General features: G+C 39.9%; 1 protein-coding gene across 1 annotated transcript; it reads right to left on the reverse strand.

Moving 5' to 3' along the window:
• Positions 1-1336: 1336 nt before the first annotated feature.
• On the reverse strand, positions 1337-9824 carry NDNF (neuron derived neurotrophic factor; the record flags this gene model as incomplete). Its single annotated transcript, XM_080932635.1, has 3 exons — positions 1337-2730; positions 4135-4259; positions 9637-9824. The coding sequence occupies 3 exons, from the start codon at positions 9822-9824 to the stop codon at positions 1337-1339; spliced, it is 1707 nt and encodes a 568-aa protein (XP_080788761.1).
• Between the last annotated feature and the right edge of the window lie 6470 nt (positions 9825-16294).

Consider the following 16294-nt stretch of genomic DNA (forward strand, 5'->3'; position numbering starts at 1 on the left):
GTATTTCATAATGTCACGAAATTCACATCTACCATTTTCTTAACTTTATCAGTGGGAAAAGGGATAGTGAACAGTAACGTCCTCCTAAAGTCATATTGTTTTAGGTGATTAAAAGTTACAACTGTTTCTGAATCTTGCTCTTGAGAGCTCATGACGCTTTGGGATTTTCAAGTAGAATCTGTAGAGAATGAAAGTGCCCTCATACTCCTTTGGTAGAGCCTGCAGATGTTATCAGCCTGAGTTATATCTTACACTAAAATTACCTTTGAAAACAGAGAAATTTGAAAATTCAGAATGACCTGCAACAGTTCTCTGTAAGTCTTGTAAGGAACAGATGTAGTGTTAAGTTATGACAGATGAAAGTTTAATCAAGGTCTCTCGCTTGCTTCAACTAGCTAGCAATTTAAAGATTTGCCAAACTTTAAGCAAATGAAAAATAAATGTTTAAAATGATCATTTATCAGTTTGAGAGTGTTTGGCGTGTCCTATGCTCAAACAAGCCTACTACAGTTCTTTGGCTCCCATTTTGTTCCCAAATCCAGACTTGAATAAGTGTCTCTTGATGCCAGTAAATGTGGAGAGAGGCAACATTCCCCCCCTAGCTACTAAATAATATTAAATTATGTTACAGAAAAGCCAAGTTACAGAAAAGCACAGTTTTAAGGACAGGTAAGAGATTGAATATACCACAGAACTGCTTGGGAAAATGAACAGTGTAATAATCTAATATTCTTAATTTTATGTACATGAATATAATGTATATCAACTTTTTACAAGAGATACATACAGACAGCATTTAAACATTTTACTGAACAAATAAGAATTTACAACAATATTACTGCTTAGAGGGTGATGCGATCTTAGATTAGATCTATACTTTAACAGAGAAAGAATTTAATAGCTTACAATAATAGAAACACCAACATTTAAAACAGACTTCATAAAATAATTTATATTTATATATTTATATATAAATTTCCCCTAACATCTATAGAGAGGAATTATTTGCATTTGTGAATGTGTGCAATGAATGGCATATTTTAAATTTTTAAGTAATAAAATAATTTAGAAGCAGTTCATGCAATGGTCAAAGCAAGGGGTGGTATCCGTTGAGGTACCCTCTTCTTATGACATTAACCAGCATTAGACAGATGGACTCTAAGTACCAGAGGTGTGCGTGAGTACAAGTCTCCACGTTACATTAGACAGGCATCAATGTACACATGTTGTTATCCCTTCTTTCAAGTACAACTTCTGTTTGTCATGAGAGTAGTCAGTTACAAGCAGTGCGATTCTGTGTCTCTCCTGGAGTTCTACTGATCTTCACTCAAGGTCACTAACAGACCTTCCTTGTTTTCACAAGTTTACTCTGATACTTCACAGAGTGTCCCCCATGTCCTACGACATAAACATCCAGAAGGTAAGACTTGCCAGGCTGCAGATCTCTGATTGTCTCTGTAGTCACTGCTTTGCGCAGGTTCTGGCTGTGGAAGTATTTGCAAAGGACCTTCTCCGACTTCTTTCTGGTGTCTGGTCCTAGGCACTGGTTTTGCTCTCTTCTCTTCTGGTCTTCACTGTAGTTTCCATCCACTTCCTTTCTATAGATACAAAACTTTCTCCTTTCTTGGGTACCAATCCAAGCTACTGTGACTGAAGAGCAGGTGCGTAGCCTGTCCAAGGCTTTGATTCTTGTGTCGTCAGGAAGAGAGGGAAACGCATGCTTACTGGGCCGGGTGGTGGCCAGTATTTTCAACATTGATGCTCCTTTCTTGTTGCCTTTCAGTCGAATGAGGTATTTTCCTTTGGGTTTTCCTCTCAACTGGAACTGCCGAATGCCTTCCACATTCCGTGAGAGGAGCAGCTTCCCATCTCTTCTCACTTGGACTTGGACAGCATCCAGACAAGAGTGAATAAAGAAGGTGACTTTTTGGTGAGAAGAGACTGGAGCAAACCGTAGAAACTTTTTCCCCTTCCTTTTAACAAACACATCTGTGACCCTCCCATCTTTGAGCTCCATTGTCTTCTGTTTCGCTTCCTCCTTGGTCCTGGCAAAAGCACCCACATAAGCTGTGCTCATGTTGGTGTTGGTATTGACCATAAACACATCGAAGTAGTACTGGGTATTGGGCTTCAGGTCAGAGACTGTGAAAATATTTTTATTTCCTATGCAGATTTTTTGGATGTCAACCTTGGGCCTCCGGTAGACAGGGCGCACCACTTTGGGAGAAGGTTTTGTCAGGAAGTTGAGATCTTTACCCAGATTATCTGTTGGAAATCCAAAATGGGCAAAATCAAAGGGGCTAAAGTCTAGGCCAGGTTTGGGCGCCACCATGAAGGTATCATCTGCACTCATCTTTGTTTCCACTGCACAGAGGCTTTTGAAATTGTGCTCCTTGTTGATGACCACACAGTACTCTATGGGTTGTTTCAACAGAGAGGCCGTGGGGCTTGGCTTCCAGGCCAAAGTGACTGTGGTACGTCCAGTGGAGGTCACATCAACTCTGGGGTCATATGGTAAGTCAGGGTATGGCTGATCAGATTCTGGAGTGGTGGTGGCATATACTTTGAAGTGTGTATCTTTCTCTGTTGAAAGAAGCTCCAACTGATACAAACCAGATGGGGAACTTGAAGAGAGAAAATACTCTACATCATTGCCCTTGTAGGAGAATAGTTCTGTGCCTGACACATCAGTCATCTGCTGCTTCTGCTGGTCAAGTGGTTCTGGGTCACCTAGATAACGAGAAGAAATATAGGCTGCATGTTACTGTGGGTTGTAGCCTTACATTGTGTTTTCAAACACTGGATCTTCATGCCTAAGGCATGACATATTTCTAAGAGAAAATGGCACCAATGGAAGGAAGATGAACATGACGTCACTAATTTCTCACCACAGAGTAGCTTCTTATTTCTGTACTTCCTTCCAGTCTTTTACACATTTTGGGGAACAATTAATAACTCAATAAAAGAGATTGCCATACATAGATGAATCTATACAACTCTCTAGTTTTAGAACCCCATTTTTGCTTATGTCATAAAACAATACTATTGGTTTATCTCTTATTATTGTAAATGATGCCCATATGTGAACAAGACTTTTCTTCTTTGGGACAGAATCCACTTAGAGGAAAAGTTGGGTCAAAGACTAAACATTTTATAGGCTGTTAATCTGATGTGAATCAAAATAATTCAAACATGTTGCTTGCAGGTGGTCAGCTATTACTTTAATTTTGGGACCTGATTAAAATATAGGGTATAAAGCACCAGTAAGGGAGTTTCAGGACCAGTGTTCAGAACTGATTCCCAAGATAGTACAAAAGAAGTCTATTTTTTTTCCATTAAAAAACATTGTTAACATCAACACAGTGCAAATGTGAGCATACAATTTCTAGAATCTGGTGGAACGTTAGGTGAGCAGCATGAACAATTGTTTTCCAGCTTACTGCCATAAGTTAAAAGTGTGTACAATGAGCTTATTCTACAATCCTGGGAAGAACGGAACTACCTTGTCTGTTAATGTCATAGATCCTGTACTGAAGTCTTATTCCTTGCCCATGGACTCTTCCAAGTTTACCAGGAGTGCTATAATTCGGAATCATCCTTTTCGTAGGCATGTCTGGTGTCTGGTGTTCAGATTCCCTTAGAAGGAGGTACAGCTGTTTTTCACTAAATTTCTACTATCTACTTTCCACCCTCTCTGTTGTTTTTAGGTGACTAACTTCTCTTTCCTACTAACTTGCTTTCCACTCTGGCCATTAATTACTGCCGAATGCCTCTTTAATTCTTTGATGCACCCTTTATTTCCTAGAGAAGAAACAGTCTTCACCTTGACTGAGCCTCAACGACAGCTATGGAGAGATTTTTAGACTCCATAGGAACTAGGCCAGAATGGACATCTGAGGCTGAACTCAAGCACCTCTTGATTGAGACACTGCAGCTCTGAGACAGGCCTGCAGAGACTGGGCACAGAGGGTGTCCAAAGTGCTCACCTCCACACCCCCATTTGCCTCTATTACTTTACTTAGGCTAGTACCCTCTTGTGCCATTTCTCTGTTTCAGGTTCCAGGTTCATACGTGCTTCAGAGGGCTTTCAACCCTCTTTCATGGCTCTGAGGCCAGATGAATCCTGCTGCTCACCTGACCCATCTGCACTGGACTCCTCAGGCAGCTCCTGGAGGCTAAACTTCCACTCCAAAGGTGCATCACAAGGTGTCACTGTGACTGACAGTGGGGTGTTATCTTCCTCAACCATGAAGAAGTACCTATGGAAAAGTTCAGACCCTATGATGATTCTAATAATGACAATCGAGACTTACCAGAAAAGCCACTTGGTTTTCAGTTCTACTCATTTAACACTTTTCAGAGAAAACAGAAACCTATGAAAGCCCATGAGTTTACAGCCCAAATGCAAATAGGCCGCCAAACTTAATATCAACAAATACAACAAAGGTAACAAAGGGAGATTCAACCAACTGTTCTGAGTTCAAGATGAACTCTTGTCCACCTGTAGGGACCCTCGCCATGAAATAAGTCACAGCCACTAAGAATTCCCTATGTGCCCCATAGCACCATGCTTTAACAAGTGTTTGCATTATCTTAATGGTATTCTGACATGCTACCTGCTAGTTCAAAGGATCACTTTCTAACATCAGAGTCCCAAAACCATAGTATCCTTGGATTGCAAGATAACATAGCACATGCATTTATTATTTATTCCTTACCAAATGTGTCCTGTCAAGTTAAGTATGGTAGTGGCTGATTTTGTGTCAAGTTGACACAAGCTGGAGTTAATGACTGAGAAAGGAGCCTCAGTTGAGGAAATGCCTGTATAAAATTCAGCTTTAAGACATTTTTTCAACTACTAATCAAGAGGGAGGGCCAAGACCATTTTTGGGTGGTGCCATTCCTGGGCTGGTGGTCCTGCATCATATAAGAAAGAAAGCTGAGCAAGGAAGGGGAAGCAAGCCAGTAAGCAACATTCCACCATGGCCTCTGCATCAGCTCCTGCTTCCTGACCTGCTTGGGTTCCAGTCCTGACTTCCTTTGGTGATGAACAGTGATATGGAAGTGTAAGCTGAATAAACCCTTTCCTCCCCAACTTGCTTCTTGGTCATAATGTTTGGTGAAGGAACAGAAACCCTGACTAAGACAAGTATGTTAAAAAAATTTCAAAACAGTATTAGAAAGAAAATCAAAGCATTCTGTTCTTTGTTTTCTACTCAGACATTTTTCATGGTACCTTAGGAGACATTTCCTGGAGAATAAAAAATATCAGTAACCTATAAAAACGGTCGTATTCTAACTCCATATTGCCTTCATAATTTTAATTATCTTTCATAGGTTGTAAACTTGCAAAGGAGGGAAACTGCTGTAGGTGCTGGCTAGCTCACAGGCTCTATGGCGAAGGAGGTAGGTGGGCTTCATTTCCTATATGCTGTATTAGCTCAGCATCCTTCAGGACATTCTTCTCCATATGGCCACCCCAAGGCTCATGCCAGGCTGACCCTAGAACCCAACTCCTACTCTCTCTGGCCACCTCTCTTGCATGCAGTCTCTCTAGTGAGACTGGGCTTTCACATGACTGTCCCTTCTCTACCTATTCTTGCTCCTGTATCACCTCCAACACCTGAATTTACCTCTCATGTGTTAATAACTCTCAGGTTTAAATCTCCAGCCTGGCCTCTTTCTATCTTCAACAGTGGTATTTCAAACTTGAGGCATCTAATCTGAATTCCTGCAACCCATCTCCCTTCAGTAGATCAACTTCTGGTCACTCCAGACAAACATTTTAGAGTCCTCTTGGTGCCTTGTTTGTTTGTTTGGTTGGTTGGTTGGTTTTTGTTTTGTTTTGCTTTACTTTGCCTTTGGAATACATGCATTCACTACTGCTTTCTCCTGACTGCTCTAAAGCTTCAGTCCCTCTTACCTAGGACTTGCTATGATCTCCTGATCAGGCTCCTGGTTTTGTTTACCTTAAACACAACACTTCCCCTGGCTCAAAACTCTGAGCTCCGTGTGCTGCAGAGTTAGAGCCGCAGAGCAGATGGTATCTCTCAAGTCCCTTCCTGGTCCACCTCAACTCAACGGCAAGTGCCTTGCCACCGTTTCGCTCTGAGCTTTGTTGTCTGTGGTAATGTGCGCTAGTTCCTCCTGTAGTCTCTGCAGCTCCTCCATCCAGCAGAGCTCCTTGAGATGTTGATCCTGGATGTGCTCAACCTCTTCCTTCAGCTGTCCACTACAGCATCAGTATTAGTCTACATGGACTCCATATGTAAAATATGCCCTTCTTGCTAATGAGTGTCCCTTTCATTTTATCTTTAAAGCATTTATTGGTACCTAACGTATTATGTTTCATTTATTCCTTTTGCATTTTTCTGTCACCCTCAACTACACTCACAGCTACAAGAGGGTATTTATTTATTCCAATGGTCTATACTCATATGCTGAAATAATTCAAAAATATTTGTTGAGTTAACTAACCAACTGTGTTAAATTGTTTTACCATGTCTTATTTTTTCCATTAACACAGGAGCAATCTCTATTCAAAGCTCTATTCCAGAATCCCTTCCCTATGTCTGAGCCTCATTCTTTCTCCCAGACATTCCGCACCACTCCCCAAAGACAACTCACAAGCACCCTTTACACAAGAGCAGTTGTCAGACCCTCGTGTTTAAGGTGAGGTTTCCCTAGAAGGATGCAAATTGTTATGTCCCTGTACAGATCTTGCATTGTACTTGTATAAACCACCTAAGTTTTTTTTTTTTCAGCTTTGAGCCTCTTCACAGTTTTAGATTTTAGCTTGGGTAAGTCTTTAACTGATCTCATGGTCAAGCTTCCTTAGTGAGGTCCTTCCTTCCTCACCAGGTTCTGCTCTTGTCTCCATCTCTTCAGCTTATTTGTGCTGGACCCCTGTGATCACTGGAACACCTCCATTCCCAGGTCTTTGAGATGTGTTTTTTGAGACCTCCTCCCCTCCCTGTCTACTTATATTTAGATGCTACTTCTTCAAAGATGTTTTTTTCTCACTCACACCAGAAGAGCTTTGCAGATTCTCTCTCAGGGACTATGTGCTCTCTGCTTGTCACATTGACTGCAATCTGTGCCTGTCTGCATTTGTGTGATTATTTGATTTCACATTCCAACCCCCAAGGCCCACTTAGGGCTCATTTTCCATGTCACTGTAATATGCCCTATTCTCAGCATCCTAGCCCAGATTTCTGCTTAGAGCAAGCACTTGCTGGAAATTTTCCAATGAATGAATACTAAGTCAATGAGCTAACTAGGAGTCTTAGCAGCAATCTCATTAGTCTAGCCTGAGGATATCATATCAGGGTTCTGTTTCTATTTGAATACATAGAATCTGAGCAAAAATAGAAATTTTTCTCTTCACTATTCAGAGTGATGTGGAACAAGATTAGACAGAGGGAGAAACATATTAAGCACATGCAACGTTTTCAGAATAATACTGAACAATCGTCTAAAAATACAGCTGGATAATTTGACTGTTTACTGTGTGCAGTCTGATATTCCACTTACTACATCCATCTATACACGGGTCAAAATATTTTGTCATTTAATTCTGACTACTTTCTGAAGAGAACATTTTTTTAAAAAAATGATTTAGCAGCGATGATATTAAGCTGAGACCTTTTATATCACAGAGAAAAGGAGACATAGTATCAAATAGTGCATGGAATTTCATGGTATGTTTTTGGATTTTATTTGAGCAGCACAGGATAGCAATGCTAGAGGCAAAAACAATCTGATCTCTTTGCTGCTTTCTCCCCTTCAGAGAGCAGTTTCTTTCCTTAGCTGCGCAACGATGTGTTAGTGGCTTGATGACTAACAGGAGGATGTTTGCATTGCTTGAGGTGATCACTGTGCAGGAAATCCCTAAGGTAACACTGAACGCTGTCAATTTAGGAACAAGCGAGAACCAGAACCAGCAATGCACCATGTATTCATTATTGAGCATGCGCAAAACACATGTAGACCAGAGGTACACTAAAAAGTGATCAAGCACATGGCCTGTGTGTTCAGACATGTACTAACAAGCAAGGTTGGCAGAAATGAAACAAATGGATGAAAAGTATGGTGGAGGAGAGATGAACACCTTGAAATGTGTATGTAAACATGAGAACAACCTGTACAGTTGGTGTCTTTTTCTTCCTGGAGCTACAAGTATGCCTACCTAGTGCAAACAAACAATTCTCTCAGGTATAGATACTAAGGGCCTTAAAGATGGTTTTTGGAAATAAAAGACAAAACTTTTAAAAAATAGTAAATGGAAGAAAGAAAGGGGGAAGGAAGATTTATTGACAGTTTTGTCATGTTACATAATGAAAACAGGTTTTAAAGAAAAGTGTCACTTTCACGACCACCCTTGGAACTACAGCTTACTTAAGTTTTAGAAGATCAGGGGTTAGCCATTTATTTGACTAAGTGTCGTGATTGTGTAGTTGGTAAGCTGCATTTAGAAAACACTAAAAAGAGAACAGAACCCAAGTGTGTTTGAGAAATGAAAGCCATGCATAAAGAAAATTTTGCTTTGATCCCTTTCACTAAAATATTTCAAGCACAAATCTAACTGGGCTCAGTGACAATTCAGTTACTATTAAGGACTCCTCTAAAGTCGTCCTTGACTTTGTGTTTCTTTTCTCATTCTCAGAGACTAGGCCTCTGTGAGGACCAGGGCAGCCAGCTCCTCCATGTATCAAGTAAGCATTTCACCTTATGTCTTCAGTCTCTTGAGTACCATTTAAGGCTTCACAATTATTTACGCTTCCAGCCGTTCTTACTCTATTGCTTTCCTTGACACAAGTTACTTTGTAACAAGGTTGAAACAATGCCCATTTCACCTCTGAAAACAGGTCATTCTTGATTAGAGGATGAAGGAATGGGAGCATGACTTAGAAGAGGTTTAGAGTACCACTCTCCCTCCATGAAGTTGAAAATATGACGTAAAGGTCCCTTACCTCAGTCTTTGGAAAGTGGGTTAGTGATGTGGGACAATTCTATGTTTTAGAATGCCAAGCCATTCAGACACTATAGAACCTTTTTTTTTCTTTTAATTCAAAAGATTTACAATGAAAGGCAAAGAAATGTTAAAGCATGGCAGTTTGATATCTTCAAATATAATAATTTCAAACATATCATATAGGTGTATAAAATATAGGTATATAACTTTCAAAGATAGGCATATTTAGAGTCAGAACAGAAGCCCAGTTGCTTTTGGTAGATGAAAGACATGATAGTTGTCAGTTTTTCAGTACTTGAGTTTCTCAGAATTTCATCCTATCTCCTTGTACTATTGTGTGGAAATAATTTCAGTTTAATCCCATAGAGACTGTCATTGAATCCTTTACTCTCCTGGAAATAAGAAAGCAATCATTTCAACATTGAATACCATTGTTGCCTCTTGCACCAAATAAATAAATAAATAAATAAATAAAATAATAATAGAACAAAGAAAACACAGCCAGCCTCATCCAATGAGCAGAAATCGCATGGCCACTACTTCTGTCTTACTTAAGGAAAATACACAGTGCTGTTCATAAGTTGACTTTCAGAACTCCATTTGAAAGCTTACTGTCTTCTATGCAGCCTCATTAAGGACATTAATCACTACGAGGACAGTACCTTCTAGGTGTATCTTTAAAGAGGTAACTGCTGATTTCAGCTCCATCTGGAATCACAGATGAATCGTGGAAAGATGCCTTATCCCGGATCTGCATCTGAAAAAGTTCCTCATCTCGGGTGGGCAGCTTCTGGGTCCATGATGTGAGTGGTAACACGAGGCACAGCAAACACCAGCAGAGCAGCTCCATCCTAGGCAACAGAAACAAGCTTTTCAATTAGCCCTGCAGGCAAATACTGGGGCTGGTAGGAAACTTCCTGACCAGTCAGAACTCTTTGTTTACACGGAACCAGTTTTGTAGCACGTGTCGCATATACACACACAATTTTGAAGCAATTCTTCTGTGTTTCATTTAAACTATTTCATAATGTTGAGAGTGGATGTACTAGAATCTCAGGCATTAAACAAAATGTTTTCAAATGACAGGACTTTTAATGCATTAACTTCCTCAAGTCCTAAGAAAGTCTGAACTTCATTGTGACAGAAGCCAATGTGATCCTTACTGAAAACATCCTGCGAGAGTCCAGAAGTTTGGAGGATCACCAAGGGTTGGTCTTGTCAAGTTTAACACAATCTATGTCCATGATTGGCCGTGACTGGTCAGCAGCCAAGTTCCTTATCACTGACACAATTGAGCAAGCACTCCCAACCTAAACCATAGGGAGCCACTGACACCCACATGCACATAAACATTTAAACATTTTTAGATATCTAAATATGTTATTGAAAGCAGTAATCTTTATAATGAGGATATGAGTAGCTTTCTAATCATCTTGCTCAAAAAGTTCTTTTAACTTTTTCTGTACGTTTTTGACTTCTTTGTATATATTTTCCCACCCAGAATGTCTGCAGTGATGGAGTTACTACATGCAATGCCCTGTTTGCTGTTTTCTTTTCTATATTTAGCAAATGTGATGAAAGTTTTGCCTACATTGGGTTACAACACTAGTCAGAATCATTATATAGTATGAAGTAGGTGCTGTGTCAGAGAGGGATCCAGTTTCAGGTAAAATCAGCTAAAAAGCCTAAACTTTGCAATATCTCTCAAGAAAGCTGTAGGGCTTTGTTTTTAATTGTTTATCATTGCTTAGTTGCACTATAGTTGAAAGAAAACTTGACAGAGAACTGAGAAAGTTAGCATTCAGTTTTAGTCTTTTAAGTAAATGTATGATTTTGGGCAGTTCAAGTATTCTGGAGGGTTTTGATAGATGATCCCTGAGCTCTGAGAATAGACAGGGATTCTGTTAGTGAGGATTAAATTCATTACCTGAATTAGATGACACTTTTAGATAATAGCAGGCTCCCGTGGATAGCCCTCCTGTAACCAGGCAGGATTTCCAGTAGAAGGAGGTGGGACTTTTAACCCAAACTTGTCCTGCCTTCAAGATGTATAGAGATAAAGATAGAGCAGAGATTGAGGGAACAGCCAACCAATGACTGAACCAACTTGAAACCTAATCCATAGGAGAGAGCCAATCCCTGACACCATTAATGATACTCTGCTATGTTTGCTGACAACCACCTAGCATAACTATCTCCTGAGAGGTTTTATCCAGCCTCCAATGAAAACAGACACAGAGGCCAGCAGCCAAACATTTGTTGAGCCTCAAGAAGTCTTGTGGAAGAGAGGAGGATAGAAATGAGTGAACCTGAGACATCACAAGAAGACCTACAGAATCAACTAACTTGAGCTCATGGAAGCTCACAGAGACTGAACCACCAACCAAAGAGCATACAGGGGCCAAACCTCGGCTCCCTACATATATGTTGCAGATGGGCAGATTGGGATTCATGTGGGTCCCCTAACAATTGGAGAAGGGGCTCTCTCTGACTCTGTTGCCTGCCATTACATCTCCCTCCCCTACCTGGACTACCTGGTTGAGACTCAGTGGGAGAGGATGTACTTAGGTGTCCCAGAGTCCAGTGGTACCTCTATGGAAAAGGGGAGGGATAAAGCAGTAAGGGATTTGTAAAGGTAGAACAGTGAGGAGTGAGGAAGGGAGAAAGAGGAAGCTGAGATTGGACTATAAAGTAAAAAAAAAAAGGAAAAGTAAAGATATTATGCAGAATCTATGATTTTGTATATGAAGTAAATTTTTTTGTGTTGAACTTTTGATGAATAATGTCATGCTAGGGCTCAAAAAGTTCTATATTTGAGAAGCATTTTAAAGTTTTTATTTGTTTGTTTGTTTTGACAAGGGATGCTTGGCTTGTCAAACTAACATCCTTGGAAGATAAAGCCTTGGGATACAAAAGTGAGAATAATCACTGCCAGTTGTCAAGGATAAGGATTCCCTAAGCTTAGTTGCCTTTTCCATCATCTGTGGAGTCATGGGTCATGTATCCTCTGAGGGATAAAGCCTCTCTCTGACCTAGGAATCTTGTACCTTCTTTAGATATCCCCATAACTATGACAAACCAATTATTACCTTGAATATTGAAATAGACTCCAAACAAGAGAAAACAGAGCTAACATTGAAATTTAAAAAGTAAGTTGGCATATAACTTACTTTTACATATATATTCAAGACAAAAAGTATGGCAATTTGATGCAAGTATGTAGCATACACTGGTCAAATCAGAATAATTGTGTTTCTATTTTTCTTAAACATTTATTAGGTCTTTATGTTGGGACTTTTAGACCTTTTCTTCTGGTTCTTGGGATGCATTTACTGTATTATTTCAACATATAGCCACTCTGCTTTGCCAGGAACAGTATTTTTTTTTTTTTACTTGCAATTTGATGTCCTTTATCCAACCTTTATCTAGATTTGGTTCCCCTTTTGTTTATCAAAATGTCATATTTTCTTAATATAGTTTCATCGGATACACTTTGGTTTCTGACAACCACCAGAAGTGTCATGTCAATTATGATAATCAGGACAGACTGGTTTTCCAGAGAAGAGTCTAAAATTAACATAACCTCAAAACACAGGAATCTGTATTTTATCACACACTGCAGTTCAGCGTTCAACATTTTAGGCATACATTTATATACTTGTTTTGTCTGGAAGTTTCTACCATTTGTGTTCTAAAGAATGAACTCTGGTTGTCTGATTCACTGAACATCTAACATCTTAATACGAAATAAATTGATTGGTGCAAAGTCCCCGTGATGAATGCAGGTTATTTGTTCAATTTTATCAGATTAGTGACAGGATTTATTTTTAACAAAATGCGTTTTGAGAAAGCACCAAAGGTAATCAAACATTACTTTGCAAGCATAATATGTAGAATTTAATTCTTGATTTATACATTGATCAAAAAATGGACTTATTTAGCTATTACTTGAATGGAAGTCTTAAGGTTTTATAGTTCTTTAGCCCATATGCTCTCTCTAAAACTTTCATTCCAAAAATTAGCCACTTCAATTTAAAAAAAAAAAAAAGAAAAGAAAGAAAGAAACAGGTTTTGTTGCCAGGTTCTCACATTCACAGCTTCCCCACTCTCTTCTCCCATCCTCCTGGCCCCTTCCTCCCTCCAAATAGTCCTTCTGCTTTCATGTAAGGAATTAGCCACTTTAAATAAACAAGTGGAAATGCACTCCTCTTCAGAGGAAGCCTGGCTAAGTCAGTCTCTAAGAACAGACTTCTAAAATTACAGAAGTGCCCTCTAATGGCATAACATCTTCTGCTCTTCTGTGTTTTAACATCTCCAAAGCCACAGCTAGAAAGTTTGGACTCAGTAGCACTGGTCAGGCCAGACAAGGTCACATATACATATCATTACAGCTCTTGGGACACAGAAGGAGGAGGGTCAGGACTGCAAGGTCACCATCAGTAACCAGTTTATGGCTAGCCTAAGCTACAATGAGACCTTTTGTCTCACAGGACCAAAAATAGCATCCTTCCCCTCCCGAAATAATACAATACAAGTTCGCCACCAACAATAATTAAAAGCCCACTTGTCAGAATTTCACTTTCAGAATGACTTCTTATATGGCCATCTGGTGGATAATGTGGGGAGTGTGCCCATGTGTAGGAAGGAATCTTGTTATCCTTCTACGGCATGTGTATAGCTCAATCATGTAAAACGTGGCCAGGATGGTTCCACATCTACATCATATATGTATACAGATGCAAATGCATATGCAACTATGCATGTGCACACACTGCACTAAGAAAGTCACTCAGGATGGCTATGTGACTATTAACAACCCAGAAGAACTGCAGGCTGCTATTCTAAATACCAAGTAGGGTCACTGTCATGGTTTAGACTGGAAGTTTCCGTTGCCTAGACCACGGAGATGCTAACAACTTTCTGCCAGTGCTTATGTTGTCAAAAGTCTTTCTCTTAAACAGCATGCACCTCTAAGTCCTGCAGAGACTGAAGAGGAAGAATCTGGGTGTCTGGATGTCCCCAAGTCTTTGGGACTACAGGTTACAGACACATGAGATAATTTTATTGTTTGGAAGAACAATATGTGTCAGATTAGAAGTTACAAAGAAAAAGGTTTCTTTCTCTTTTCTTCCCCCTTCCCCTCCCCTCTCCATCATAGTTCTGTCTCCATCTCTAGCTCTTTCTCCGTCTCTGTCCCCGAGTCCATCTTCATTTCTATCATTGTCTCTATGTCTGTTTCCATCTCCTTCATCTCCATCTTTATCTCCATTGTGTCTATCATCCTCCTCTCTGTCTAGCTCCTTCTTAGAAACTGAGGAGTGGAGATACGTTGTTTCCGAAATATCATCTCAAGAGTACCATTCACTCTATACTGACAAAGATGAGGCTGGTCCAAGAATAATGCACAATTGGATCTCTATTTAGCTGTGTGGTGCAAGCACATGCATATATTCTTCAAGTCAAACTATGTAGACATGTATGAGTACAGTCAGCTGATGTGCAAGTGGAAATCAATGAGAAGTCCTAAAGAGTCTCTTCAATATAAAATGTGGCATCTGTCTCTGCCATGTAGTGAGAAGACAAACACGACAGCGAAGCTGATGTGTTAATAGTTTGCTTTAGAACTTGAATGCAGAACCACATCTGTCTCAGTTTCTTTACCTTTGCTGGACCCCGAGGAGTATGGGAAGAAGTGAAGACAAGTTTTAAAGAATGAACAGATGCCTTATTTTCAATTATCGTGAATTGTGTGTCTGTGTAATGGGCATGTGCATGTAAGTACAGGTACTCTCAGAGGCCAGTTAGAACTCACCCTCAGATCTGCTAGTACTACAAGTACAAACAGCTGTGAGTTACCTGATGTGAGTCCCGAGATCCACAGCCAGGCTCCCTAAGAGAACAGTACGCACTCTTAACTGCTGAGACATCTCTTCAGTCACAACCAATGAAGAGATAGGAGCTACTTTCATTACAAAAACTAAGGAAGAGGGCAAATAATGGAAAACTGAAGATGCATAGTCTAAGACATTCAGCATTAATTTGAAATTCTTATTCTTCTAAAATTTTCATTTATTAATATTCATCATGTCACTTATTTGTATATGTGTGGGTTGTCTATGTGTGAGGATAGGTGTGCCTTGGTGCATGTGTGTTGTTGCATGAGTGTGCGGAGACCAGAGAAGCATGTTCAGGACTTAGTTTTCTCTTTCTAACATGTGGATCTCAGGAATACCATTCAACCTTTCCAGCTTGGCCAACAAGAGCTTTTACCAACTTAGCCAGCTTTCTGGCATTCACATTTTTATCCTATGGATACTGTAGTATAGTTAAAATAAAGCCAGACTGACCTAGGATTCTTCTTTTCTACAAACTGAAAGAAATTTTAATTGGCCAGAAATAAGCAAATTACAACCTTAAAGTACACGGTATAAGCCAAAATCCACAACTGATCCCACACCCAAACAAGTGAAACCTGCAGTCGGACACCTAGAACATCTACATACAGTCTGCCCATGCAATGCACTGGCAATTAGATGCTCACCCACCTGCCCGTCCCAAGCAAACCATTAGCTTGTTTGGTGAAGACTATTTACTATTTAACCTGTTTCAAAAGTAATAAAAAATTGAACTGGATGAGGTTTCGCTATGCAAACATATTCAATAAAATTATTTAACCACAAATTCCAACAGCAATCTTGAGTGGAAACCATTTCAAACAGCTAGAAGTCTTGCCTTTAGTATTTGCCGACTACTGTCCTAGTTTGCTTTCTAGTGTTGCACTTAGCACCATCACCAAAAACAACTTGTGGAAGAAAGGGTTCCTCTGACGTAATAACTTTAAGTCATACTTCATGGTGATGGGAAGTTTGGACAGGAACACAAGACAGGAACCAGAACGCAGTAACTGAAGTAGAAGCCATAGAGGAATGAATGCTTCTTACTGGCTAGCCTCTCATGGGTCACTCAGTTTGCTTTCTTCTATAACCTAGGTCAACCTACCCTGGGGTGGCACTCTCTACAGTGGGCTGGACCCTACCCCAGACAACCATTAATCAACAAAACATTCCCAAAGACTTGCCTACAGGTCAATCAGATGGAGGAGGCATTTTCTCACTTGAGCTCCCATCTTCCAAGATGATTCCAGCTCGGATTAAATTGGCTACAAACTAATCAGTAGACCTACTGGTAGTTGTGTTATTTCAGTAGACCTACCGGTAGTTGTGTTATTTCAGTAGACCTACCGGTAGTTGTGTTATTTCAGTAGACCTACTGGTAGTTGTGTTATTTCAGTAGACCTACTGGTAGTTGTGTTATTTCAGT

The sequence above is a fragment of the Micromys minutus genome (genome assembly GCF_963924665.1).
Source record: "Micromys minutus genome assembly, chromosome: 18".
Lineage (NCBI taxonomy): Eukaryota > Metazoa > Chordata > Mammalia > Rodentia > Muridae > Micromys > Micromys minutus.